Here is a 12,688-nt window from a genome sequence, read left to right on the forward strand (position 1 = left end):
TCTATAATTTGATGACAACTTTATATTTTTTTATAATGTCTTAATTTAATTTAAGTATATATTCTATGCATTTCTAGATCAATCAAGTAATTCAAGAATAATTTAGAAGTTAAATATCTTAGTACCACAACAATAATTATCGACAAAAGTAGAAAGGAAAATATGTTCAATTAATTGAAAAATTGCTAATTCATCTAATTTAATTATCATTATTATGATTTCAAATTATTTTTTAAAATATCTAAAAATTGAAAAGCAGTGCCAAAATCCCAAGAATAACTATAAATCCACATATGTCAACTTCTTACTATATGATTTCTTAATAAGTTCTAGTACTTGTAATTAAAATTTTGTCATTATTTTTTAGAAAAAAAATTTCTCATATCCTTCAATTTCTAGTTAGCGGTAACAATTAGTACTAGTTATATCCGTAATAATTAGGATGTTTTCGTGATAAACAAATTGACCCGTAAATCAATGTGAAAAACAAGAAAAATTAGGGGAAATAAAAACATGGAGATTTGGACATTTTCGTCTGAAAAGTGGCTAAAGGAACCTTCTTCGTGATTATATCTTTGGTTATGGTTGTCTGACAAAAATTTTTTTTGTTATGGGCATGTAGTTCAAGAACTCTAACTGTTAGGCACGGCACTATGGTGTTGTTCACTCTAATTTATACTATGTTCTAATTTTATGATACTCCAAGTAAGATCATAAAGTTTTTTGATGTACGATACCGATTTGAACTTATAGTCCATGGAAACAACGTTTGCAAGAACACAGAACCTTTATAATGAGTCGGCTTTAGTAGAACAGCCTAGGATTGCATGCCACATGCAATTAATACGCAAGATCAAGATTGAAATATATCTACATACATTCACAACACAAAATTGCTAGTAAAAGAGTAGTACCTAATTCCATGTAGGTGATATGCCCTTTCTCAAAAATCCCAACTCCTGGAAAGCTTTAAGCCGTAACGAGTGCTTATTTATTTACATTGGAAGAGAGAAAACATGCAAGGTAACCCTATCAATCATGTGGCCTCCGCAACTGGGAAGTGTAAATTCTGGCCCGATTTCTTGAGAAAGCTGCTTCCACGGAATGGAACTGTATTGACAACGTTGAAATCGATGATGCCTGCCTCAGGCTCGGAGAAGCTAGCCAAACTGTCATCTTGTTCTGGCTTGAATTTGGTGGTGGTGCCACCATTCTTCCGAGCTTGCTTCTTGTCTTTGCCTTTGCCCCCTCGCGAGGATTTCCCACCACCTTTCTGCTTGTTCTTCCCATATTTCCTGTCATTATTGCGGATGTATTGATACCTGCTTGACGGCCCAAGTGACAGACAGCTTCATAAGTGGTATACCCTGCTTTTCACGGCTACCTTTCATGGAAGATGCAAGCTTATAACGAGTCTGTTAAAGCGGTAAGAGTAACATCAAAAGAAGAGAGAAACATAAATGTTAACAATATATTTCCAAGAATGAGCCTTCAACATTTTTCTAAACACATGCCTCGGCAGAATTATTTAGAATCCAGTACCTCTTCTACTGGGAAGAAATAAGGTAAGCAAGAACATTCAAAAACTCAAAAAAGAAAGACAAGAACGCACAAAGAACGTCAGCAAAGTCACATAAAAACACATTATTCTGCCAGAAAATGGGGATAATAAGGAAAAGGATCCAAAGCATCAAAGTAAAAACCATGAGCACAAGATATAAAAGTTTATGGCAATTGCTTTGAATATGTCAATTGCTTCCAGAAGTCGGAAATCAAAGGGAAGATCCACTGAATGCATTAGATTTACAGCACCAGTAATTGCTGTAATGCACAATTAAACAGCTTTCGGTAGACTACAATACATAGCCTGACAAAATTCAGCATACAATGTGAACTTGGTAGAACATAATTCAGTTCAATCACATGATATATTTGAGAAGTTGCAAAAACTCATAACTATTGCAAAGAGGTTGAAGAATAACTTACAGCAGATGATGTGGAATCAGGAAGATTGTCACTGGATTCGGCTGAGTTCTTGTAGTCATCTTCCATCACTAAATCACATTTGCTATTGATTTTTCCAATAAGCCACCACTTGATACTCCAACTTCTTCAACACTTACATTTTCACATCATTCATAGAAAGATCTCCTGAACTGTATTGGGTTTGGATACTGGAAGTCAACACGGACTCACTGCAGCTCCCTAATTCTTGGGAAGCCGGTGTATCACTAGGAACGGAACCTTCCATCCACAACTCAGGCTAAATAGAAGATCTGTAAGAAAGACAGAATTCAAAGTTGATTGATTGCAATATGACGCCAATCACAACCAAGAAATTCAGATCATTAAAAAGAGTGCATAGGAGACAATGTTCAGGGAACATTAAGCTAACAAGTATGGTATTCATTCAATCCACATATTAGCTCTACAATCTAACAGAATAACACTGAATTCAACCAATTCATAATAATAATTCACCTAATTCAATCAATTTATAATAATAATTCACTTAGTTCAATAAATTTATAATTATAATTCACTTATTACCCCAAGGCCTACTTACATTCAAAATTAAAAGCAATAGCACACCCAAAAGTTTGTCAATGCACTGGATCTAAAACCTACTATCAAATTGTGAAGATTTGGAACTACATTTTGATGGCAACACAATTTCACCAAATATGTCGATAGCAAATCGAATACTATAAATCATAATCAACTAAATCTCAGAGATGCTTGATAAATGGTTATTTCCTATAAATAAAAAAGACTTAACAAAATCCTCATTCAGAAAATACCTTGATTAATAGTATCTCCAAAACGAGATCCGATCCACGGAATACAGAAGATTGTCAATTCGAGACATCTGGTTTGCAAACAGAATCAGATCCACCACTCACCACTGGTAGTATCACAAAAACGTTCCAAGCTATAACTTTCACGATAAATAAGCTAAGATCTTGCAGGAAAAACGTTAGCTAGTGAGATTGCCGCGACGATCACTTCTCTGAAGATGTTTCCGGCGAGCTACCGTAGTGCGACGTCATATGCGGGCGAGTGACTGATAGAAAGTAGATTGAAAGCATTATCCGATGCTCTTAGGTTCACGAACGAATATTTCAAGCAATCCAACTATGTGTGGAGCGTTGGATCAAAGTAACACGCATGCTTACGATTGAGGGAACGCGAATTTGGATAAACTTTCAACAGGAATTGGTATGAATTTGGTCGTCAAAACTCTTTAGTAGAAACTATAGATTAGATTAGTAGAAAATGGATAGAATTTCTGATGTTATCTTATCCAAAAATGCCCTGATTAAAATGACATTTTTATTCATAGATTTAAGTTATCACCTCTACCAAACATGGCCTAACCAAACTAGAAATATCCCAAATTGAAAATGCATGAAAATAGAGTAGTCAATCGGATGTGCTTATAATTTCGAATCATGGCTTGTATAGTTGAATTTCCAATTTAGGGGTTTTTAATTAGGGCATTTTTGGATAAGATAACATGAGAATCAGTAAATTGAGAGGAAAAAATGGTCTCTTTGGATTGAATTTTGATTGTATGCATAAAAGAGGCGCGTGTGTATGCATATATGATGGATGATGTGAATTTTGTAAATTTGTTAATACATCCATAGCTAAAATCATCGAATGTGATCAGGTTTTGGAGTTGGCGGGCAATGCTGCTAGAGACAACAAGAAAATCCGCGGCATGTGTAGCTAGCTGTGAGGAACGATGAGGAGCTCGGAAAGCTTCTAGCCGGAGTTACCATTGCTCATGGTGGAGTTCTACCAAACATCAATCCAGTTCTTCTACCTAAGAAGTCCGACAAGGCTGCGACCTAAATCTCCATCAAAGGGGACCAAATCTCCCAAGAAGGCTTGATGTTGGCGATGCTGATGGGGTTGAATGCCATCGTTTTTGTTCTTTGAATGCACTATTTTTAATTGTTGTTGGTTATGTAGGAAGGAAAACTACCATCTCGTTAGTTTGTTCCTAGTTAGAATTGAATGGAAATATCGTCCTTTTTTCACGATCATTTGCATTCAACACATTGAATACGAAAAAAAGTTCTAAATATTCAAAGTACAAGTAGTTAAGGAACCAACTTCATCTGAAACAGGAGTTTTCTTAGGCTTATTGATTCCAAATAGTATAATTAACATATTCTCAAATACTATAAATATGCTACTACTATTGATGTTTGGGTACGACTTGTTTTATGGATATAATTCAAGCCAAATAACGAGTCATTTTATGTGTAATTTTCACAAAACAGAAGTTATTTTCGCCCTAATCAATTATGGATACATAAAGTTCGTAGATATAGAAAAACTTTTGACCAATGCATGTTTGGATTGTAAACAAAGAAAAATATGAAGTCATATTTTGTGGGGGTAATGAAGCTTTGACAAAGTAATGACCATTTAAACGAATGCAGCGAAAGGTAACTAATAGTCAACCGAAATTTAAGAATGATATATACACGACTTAACTAAAGGAAGAACGCACAACAAAAATTGAACATCTAAATACACAGATGAAAAAAATTGAGATATGCTGCAGTAACATTGCAGTAAATTTTTTACATATGGAGGTATAAATTTGGTTTTCACCATCACCTTTGATTTAGACTGGTCGATCTATTACGATATTTTCGTCTTCATCAAAGTACTATACTATATATGGATCAGTTTATGAATATTACACATAGGTCAACAAACCGTGCAGAAATATCTACTCACATTGTTGGGCAAATTAGCGCCTAAGACTCTCCACAATATAGTTTGCATACAAGTCCCTGCACAGGAATAAAGCAAATATATGCTCAAGAATTATGAGAAAAGGAAATGCACATCTTCAAGACTTCAACCAACCACATGAATACGAGTAAGGAAAACCAACCACATGGATGCCTTCAAAACACCAATTGCAACTATGAAAAATATCACTACACACTCCAAACCAGGACAATTTCATTTTGTACTGAGAAGGTATGAAATGACTGCTCTCATAACTTCAGGTTTACAATGGAGAAATACCATTGTTGTTTTGGTCTATGCATAGGATGTAAAAAAGTAGTTGGTAGCTTATGTTCTAACAGAATACAGAAAAATGCTATTCATATAAAGAAAGGGTAACTTACATGGAGAGCTGTATAGCGTCATAAGCATTGGTGGCTGGCAGAAATTCATCAACAGCAACATCCTTGTTCTCATTTTTCTTGTCTGTTTGATTATTAAGGTGAAATACATGGTTAATAGTCAAATTCCAAAAGGGTGAAAATGGAACATTTTGGTTGAGCAAGAAAAATAAAGAGCCGACATTCATTATAATCTTCAACAAAGGATACAGTCTTCAAAAAAACGGCGGATTTCAGCCAAGCGATGGGGTGGAAGCTCTTTAATGTCCGTATAATCACGGTATTCAGGATCGTCAGCACAGACAGCAATTATCTTGTCATCTTTCTCTCCCTGTTCTCGCCAAGATAAGTCAGGTATTATCTTCTCCATTTATTAAACACGAAGGCGGTTTAAGCTGAATGAAGAGTACCTGATCAATCATAGGCATGAGGCCGATAGCTTTAGCCCTTAGAAAGCATCCTGGAAGAACTGGCTCCTGGTAATGATGGCGGAGATAGTATTATTGTCTTCAAAGCATAGAGAACTCTTAAATATAATATCCCAAATAGGTTACACCCAAGCAGACTTCTATGAGTTTCAAGAGACAATTATATATGGTTCCATGAATATCAACATTTGCCTCATAATGAATCTGGCAGAACACCCACCCAGGCATCGATCAAAAATGAAAATTGCAGCAGAAATCCCTAAATATAAATTACGATGCCTGCTAATAGCCTTGTTGAATTTAGTAAAAAGCAACAATCCATGTATGGATAGTCTCATAGCTAATAAAACTTCATGAAAATCATGTAGCATAGTGCAATATACCAAAACATAGATTATAAGACTAGAATTTTTTGGTTTAGTTGTATTATAAATATTTGGTAAATTTTCTAGACCAGCATTTTACCTGCATAATGACCAACACATCCATCGGGTCACTGTCTTCACAGAGTGTGCGGGGTATGAAGCCATAATTATGAGGGTATACAACAGATGAGTAAAGAACTCGATCAACCTGCATGTGCAATCATAATAAATAATTCTGTATCAATTTCAATTGTTCTGCACATCAGTTTGGTATTTACCTTGATTAGACCAGTTTTCTTGTCAAGTTCGTATTTCACCTTACTACCCTTACTTATTTCGACTACCTGCAGAATTTATGAAACTTGGAGTCAGAAGCTCCAGTATATAGCAAAAGTGTTTCTATTATCACGAGGAAAAAAGCTAACTAATCATTTAGCTATAAAAACCGGATATTCGTTTATGCTTCTGAATTTTTGTCTGAACAATTTCTACATCAAAACATGGAAACAATAAATATAGACATATCTGAAAGGACTTTTTTGAGTCAGACTACCATGCTGTAAAACTAACAGCATTTTACATCTGGTTGTTACAGAGGTAAGTTTGTAGGATGAATCCTTTAATATCTATGTGTCGATACTTGGTTGAAAAATTGAATGAGTGACAATTAGCATTCATTCTGATACCTCAATTAGTTCAAGATTGTTACTAGAATATGAAAGTGCAAAAAAAAAATGTATATATAATATACATACACAGTTGAAGATCTTGGGTGCTCCAGGTCCTGCGCTGACAAGTTCGCAACAACATTACATGGTTTTTGTGTCATGATATAAATTACATAGGATCGAAGTAAAAGACACATGCCTATCTCAAGATCATGCCAAGGATGAGCAGCATCATTTTTCCTAGTCATGGAAGAGAGTATCCTTTCATTAAGAGGCAGCTTCTGCACAACAGGGATTTTTTCTGACTGCTCTGTAGGTTGTGCCATAACTGCAGGTAGATGCATTCAGGCTATCAACAGATATAAGCTTATCTCACATAATTCCCAATACAGTTGAAGCTATGAATATTTGTCTATACGGGGACAAAAATTATGGTTAATATAGGTTAAACACAATAATTTTATGTACACTCAGAATCAAAAGATTTCATGAATCCAGGGTTTTATAAATTAAAATATACATGTGACCATTAGTGCTGCTGAGCCATTGATAATGTTTAAACCAATGCAACATGATTTTGTGACTTTAACATTCTCACTTCATTCAATAACTGTGTATAGTTTATAAGGTATAAATTCCTAAACAGGCCAGAACAACATGAATGCAATCTAGCTTCATGCTAGTTAGAGGATGGAGTGAATGTTAAATGTTCCCAACATATAGAGAAGACAACCTTATGTGAAACAACAAAATATGTTCGTATCTTAGCAATATTGTCGAAATTTAAAATCACAAAAAGAAACATAACAATCCTACACTTGCTTTATTTACTCATGCTGCGAGACCATTTACAAACTCGTGAACACTGAAACAATGTAAAATAAAAAGAGAATACAGATTATAGCATAACTAAAATATATATTTATAAGGCAAAACAGGTCGATCGTAGGCAAAAGAATGTTGGCTCTTCTTAACGCTTCTGAAAGCATATGAATATCCGGCGTTTATATGATTAGAGTTGGGGATCACAAAGCATAAATATCCATCAAGAAAAAGCTTTACACGTATGTGCTGTTTTATCTTACGCAGCACGGACCAAAAACACAACAGCGAGAACCGTGAGCATTATTATTATAGACATAGTTATTCACATAAAATTTATAAACACTCAAGCAATCGACGCTCTATAGCAAACGATCAAACAACACACATGAATCAAATCAAGTGAGCACGCTTAAAACCGTATAATCAACTGAAGCATAGCATAAAAAAACCAAATGAATATGAAGAATACAAAAACACTGTAAAACAAACGGATCTGCATATGAGTCGTATGGTGAAAGGAATTTTTACCTGAAACGACGAACAGAGGCGAGACAGAGCACAGGGGGAAAAAAGGTGTCTGCAGTGGAACGAAAAGGCTCAGATCTCCGTGCGAAGTGCGAACGATACTCAGCGTGAAAATGAAGGCAAGCGTTAGTTATTTATGCACGAGGGAATAGAATTAGAGAGATAAAAACCCTAGAGAGAGACAGAGGAGCTGAGTAAATGCAGGCTTCCACTCTACTGCTGCTTCCCGCTTTGTTTTCGTGCTAGGCTTGTTTGCCGTTGAAAGATGGAGCATAAATATGAAATACCACAAATTTCAGCACTTTTTCTCCTTTCACCAATTTGGAGGAGCACGTGGGGCCCAGGACACGTGTAGAGTTCCTGTTGGAGAGATAGTGGACTGCTTTTCTCTTTTCGTGGGGCCACGAACACGTGTTGAGTTCCTGTTGGTGCTATACTGAGCTACTTCTTATCAAATGAAATAGAGAAAATTACCAAATGAACCTAAGAGCATCCGCAGCAGTATAAAAACCGCCGTCCGTCCGTCCGTATCGCTGAGCAGGCGGCGTCAGTCCGTTGATGGAGCTCGTCCGTCCGTGCCAGCGACACGGCGCTGCTCTTAGCTAAGAGCATGTCCGTGCCGCTGAGCAGGAGAAATGTGTTTTCAAGTTCTAGGACATCATGACACTCATCTAAAGTATGCCCAAATTTAGCATTGGGATCGACTGAGGCTGCTCACAACTACTCCACGAGTAGGGGAAGTGCATCCATTAAGACGATGGAGGAACCCGCCTCGTCTCCCAGCACTCGTCGTTCGATGGGAACTAAGGCGACAAAAAGAAAATCTAGGGTAAAGGCTTCACTGGGTCTGAGTCCTTAACCCGACTCTTGATATAGTTGCTTCATCTATGGGATAACTGATGGGGTTGGCAGCGGAAGCACAAGTAAATCAGAGAACTAGATCTATTTAGCAAATTATTCAGACAAATTCTATTCGCGCAACTATCACATGTATCATGCACATAACTTGAATTAAAACATGCTTTTGATTAATTGAAACCTAAAACATGCTTTTCTACGGAAGAGAAGTTATACATTCTTGATTCTCCAAAGAATCGCGGATGGCTCACTACTTCTCCACGTGTCGATCTTCAATACTCGACCACGGATCTTCTAATTGGTTCCCGAATCGTATTTCGATATAATTGTTGGCTGATCTCACCAGAATACTAGGACTCGAATAAAGAATAAAGAAATTCTCATGGAGTAGAACTGACAAAATGTCCAACCCTAATAGGGGGGGAAGGGGGGACGAAAATTTCAATGAAATAATGTGTCTATCTGTCTCTCATTTATTCTTCTATTTATATTAAATTCATATTTAGGCCCAGACAGGGATCTATGGAAGGTTTTGGATATGATCTTCCCCAATTAGCTTAGAACTAATTAAATTGTACCCACAATTTAATACAAGTTTATATTGAAATATTATTTGCAGCCATTTTAGATTAAATGTTTATTTCCCGCACTTAAGATAGAATTTTCCATTGATTAATCATTGTCTACTATGGACGAAATTAATTAACTTCTTATTAAATTCAAGAGTGGACTTAGCACGAAACACTTATTTATTAATCATAGAGTAATCAAACTCCAACTAGCTAGGTTCTGAATAATAAAACCTTGTTTCACGCTCCTCTTGAGGATATTATCAAACGAGACTCAGCTCGCCTGCGTTTCTACATAATAGCAATCCTAGCACCACTAGACATTAATCACCACTACCCAGTATATCAAAATTATTGGGTTACGAAAAACCCGCACCATTTGATAAGTCAAAGTAGTGCATAATCAATATTGTATGCTCAATGCTAACGTATTGTTGTGATTTATAGGGTGCAATTTAAGTACACAAAACAAGTAATAATTCCCTAAAAATACTACTTCTACAAGTATACAAATGTGCAATGAAGTATAAAAGGTGTCGAACCCATAGGAAGGAGATTAATTGCTAAAACTAGTAAATCTAACTAAAAAGCAGTAAAATAGTTTAATTTTGAGTTTTTATGATCAAGAGGCGAGTGAAGGACGAAACAAGAAGGAAAAATTCAAGGGAATCACGATAAAGAGGGAAGACTACTCCTAACTTGTTTCGGGTCGCTTGTTCACATGAATCATAAAGTCTAATTATTTTCCATTATCTATCGGGATCGTGTTAATTTTGCGCTCTCACGCAGCTGAGCACTGATCGTGGAATTTTACACCTAAGATAAGCTGATCACGTCTCCTAGGCTCTACTCACCAACCCCCTACTCCTACAGTCGCATAGTAAGCTCGGGATTATCTTCTAAGAACGTTCAACACACAAGATCCACCCCAAACTATCCCCTGATCAGTTTTAGCCTAGGGTTCCTTATCTATGTTAGCTCCTTACTCCAAGTTAAAGAAACAATTGAAGTTAAGGCCATTACCGGATTAAGTTTCCTAAAAAAACCCAAAACGGATTGAAAATAAAGACATAGATAAGAATCAAAACATGGAAATCAATCAAAACACAATCATGGATTCATATTTACAAGCTTCCCTAACTAACTAGAAGTAATCCCTAAAATCTAGCTACTCATAGTGGGCAACAATACAAGAAAACAAGTAAATGCTACCATATGAGCAAGATTAGAGAAGAATTAGCCTCAAGCTTCTTCTTCTTCCTCCCGAAAATAGACTCCAAACCTCTTTCTCTCTCTAAAAATCGCCTCCAGCCGCCAAAAGATCCATTGGGAGTCGTGCCCTAGCTATTTAAATAGTTAGGGCTGAAAAAACAGGCCCAGTAACAAATGCTAGGTCGGGCGATCTGCTTAGTGAAAAACGCCCGGTCGCGCGTTTTGCACTGCATTGCGCAATCTTCGTAAAACAGTCGTATCTTCTTCTACCGAGCTCCGATTGAGCCATGCGAGGTATCCACGTTAAACTCTTTCGAATGTGAATGTAATGGTGGACTTGTAAAAGTATTTTAAACTAATCTTGAAGGGCTGATTACTGATCAGATTCAGACCTTGGTTTTTTTCCTCCTCTCTCTCTTATGGATTGGTCTTTTGTCCTACAATATATCAAAATGAGTCCATTTTTTACCTAAAAATGTGTGTTAAAACAATACAATAAATGACTATAATTTAATTCACATCACATATGTAGATTAAGAAATAGTTATTTATCAAAACCTCATCTTTCAGTATATAGCATAAAGACACGTCTTGCTGTTAGATCCGTTCAGTGCTATACCACATCAATGTCATCTTATTTCACTAAGGCTTAGAAATAATTGCACGGACATTGCAACCTTTCTCGATAGGTAGTCTAAGTCTATCTAGGTTGTGAAATTTTTCTTTTTCTTTGTTCAGAACTGACCGTGTTACCTTAAAGTGAACAGCGCCCACAACCGGTCTACTAAAACAAAGACTTAGACTTTGTTAAGTTTCTTATACATATAAACTTGTAATAAAACAACCATTAAATGTAAAACATAACAATATTATGACAAAAATAATCCTTTTTATTCCTTGGAAAATAAAATAAGAGTTAATACAATATCCAATTACTCGAAAGGTGATTTCTAGTATACAAAAGTCTACCAATCTTCCACTTATACTCAAAGCAGCTTTTCGAGCATACAAAATGTGCTAACAACGTCTAATTCTCCCACTTATACTGAAAGCGATTTGAGGTCTTGTATGAGTCGAACTTCTATTCCTTCAACATGGCGATCGAATGATTTGACCGCTAACGCCTTCGTGAAATGATCCGTCAGGTTGTTCTCTGATGTAATCTTGACCACTTGTATGTCTTCTCTCTGCACTATATCTATGATGATATGATACTTCCTCTCTATGTGTTTGCTCGCTTTGTGAGCTCTTGGTTCTTTCGAGTTTGCCACAACACTAGTATTGTCACAATAAATGGTGATGCTCTTGGGCAAATTCGAAACCACACCTAAGTCTAGAAGGAAGTTTTTCAGCCCTACAACTTCCTTTGCAGCCTCCGAAGCAGCCACATATTCAGCTTCCATTATAGAGTCCGCAATGCATTTCTACTTTATACTCTTCCATATTACGGCACCACCTCCTAAGGTGAACACTTATCCAGAAGTAGATTTCCTCGAATCCCGATCAGCCTAGAAATCTGAATCGGTATATCCTAAAGGACAAAGCTCGGTTGCATTGTAAACTAGAGCATAGTCTTGAATTCTTTTCAGGTACCTGAGTATGTTCTTTACGGCAGTCCAATGTCACGGGCCAGGATTAGATTGATATCTTGCTACCATGCCAACAACAAAGCAAATATCAGGTCTTGTACAAAGCATAACATACATGAGACTACCAACTGCCGAAGCATACAGTATCCTTCTCATGTCTTCTACCTCAGATGGTGTTTTGGGACACATCTCTTGAGATAAATGGATTCCATGTCTAAAAGGTAGGAAAACTTTCTTGGAATCCTGCATGCTAAAACGCCTAAGTACAGTTTGACGTAAGATTCTTGAGACAAGCACAACATTCTCTTTCACAGTCACGAAGGACCTTGATACCTAGAATGTGTCCAGCTTCTCCAATATCTGTCATCTCGAACTGGTTTGATAACCATATTCGTACTGATGACAACATTATTTTACTGTTTCCAATTAGAAGAATGTCATCTACATATAAAACCAAGAACACTATATTCCCTTTTTCAACTTTCCTATACAA

At 36.4% G+C, this 12,688-nt stretch overlaps 1 protein-coding gene and 1 pseudogene across 4 annotated transcripts; both read right to left on the reverse strand.

Annotated features, from left to right (window-relative positions):
- Positions 1-768: 768 nt before the first annotated feature.
- On the reverse strand, positions 769-3,368 carry LOC125209366 (uncharacterized; annotated as a pseudogene). The gene is made up of 3 exons (XR_007174318.2): positions 2,802-3,368; positions 1,987-2,276; positions 769-1,415 (listed from the first exon to the last, which is right to left on the reverse strand). The product of XR_007174318.2 is annotated as an uncharacterized LOC125209366 (transcript).
- Positions 3,369-4,529: 1,161 nt separating this feature from the next.
- Positions 4,530-8,252, reverse strand: LOC125212641 (soluble inorganic pyrophosphatase 4-like). Of its 3 annotated transcripts, none has more exons than XM_048112861.2 (10): positions 8,138-8,252; positions 7,971-8,019; positions 6,817-6,945; positions 6,705-6,733; positions 6,228-6,293; positions 6,050-6,157; positions 5,567-5,632; positions 5,367-5,487; positions 5,160-5,241; positions 4,530-4,814 (listed from the first exon to the last, which is right to left on the reverse strand). In XM_048112861.2, exons 3-10 carry the CDS (start codon positions 6,941-6,943, stop codon positions 4,772-4,774), a joined length of 642 nt encoding a protein of 213 aa, XP_047968818.1. In that variant the 5' UTR covers positions 6,944-6,945; positions 7,971-8,019; positions 8,138-8,252; the 3' UTR covers positions 4,530-4,771. The 3 variants fall into 3 exon arrangements, with proteins under 3 accessions (XP_047968818.1, XP_088919876.1, XP_047968828.1); XM_089063750.1 differs by having other exon boundaries at positions 6,817-6,966; positions 8,138-8,244; XM_048112871.2 differs by having other exon boundaries at positions 6,817-6,966; positions 7,971-8,229.
- Between the last annotated feature and the right edge of the window lie 4,436 nt (positions 8,253-12,688).

The sequence above is a fragment of the Salvia hispanica genome, chromosome 2, assembly GCF_029641045.1.
Source record: "Salvia hispanica isolate PSC_SH4W2 chromosome 2, Shi_PSC_v1, whole genome shotgun sequence".
Lineage (NCBI taxonomy): Eukaryota > Viridiplantae > Streptophyta > Magnoliopsida > Lamiales > Lamiaceae > Salvia > Salvia hispanica.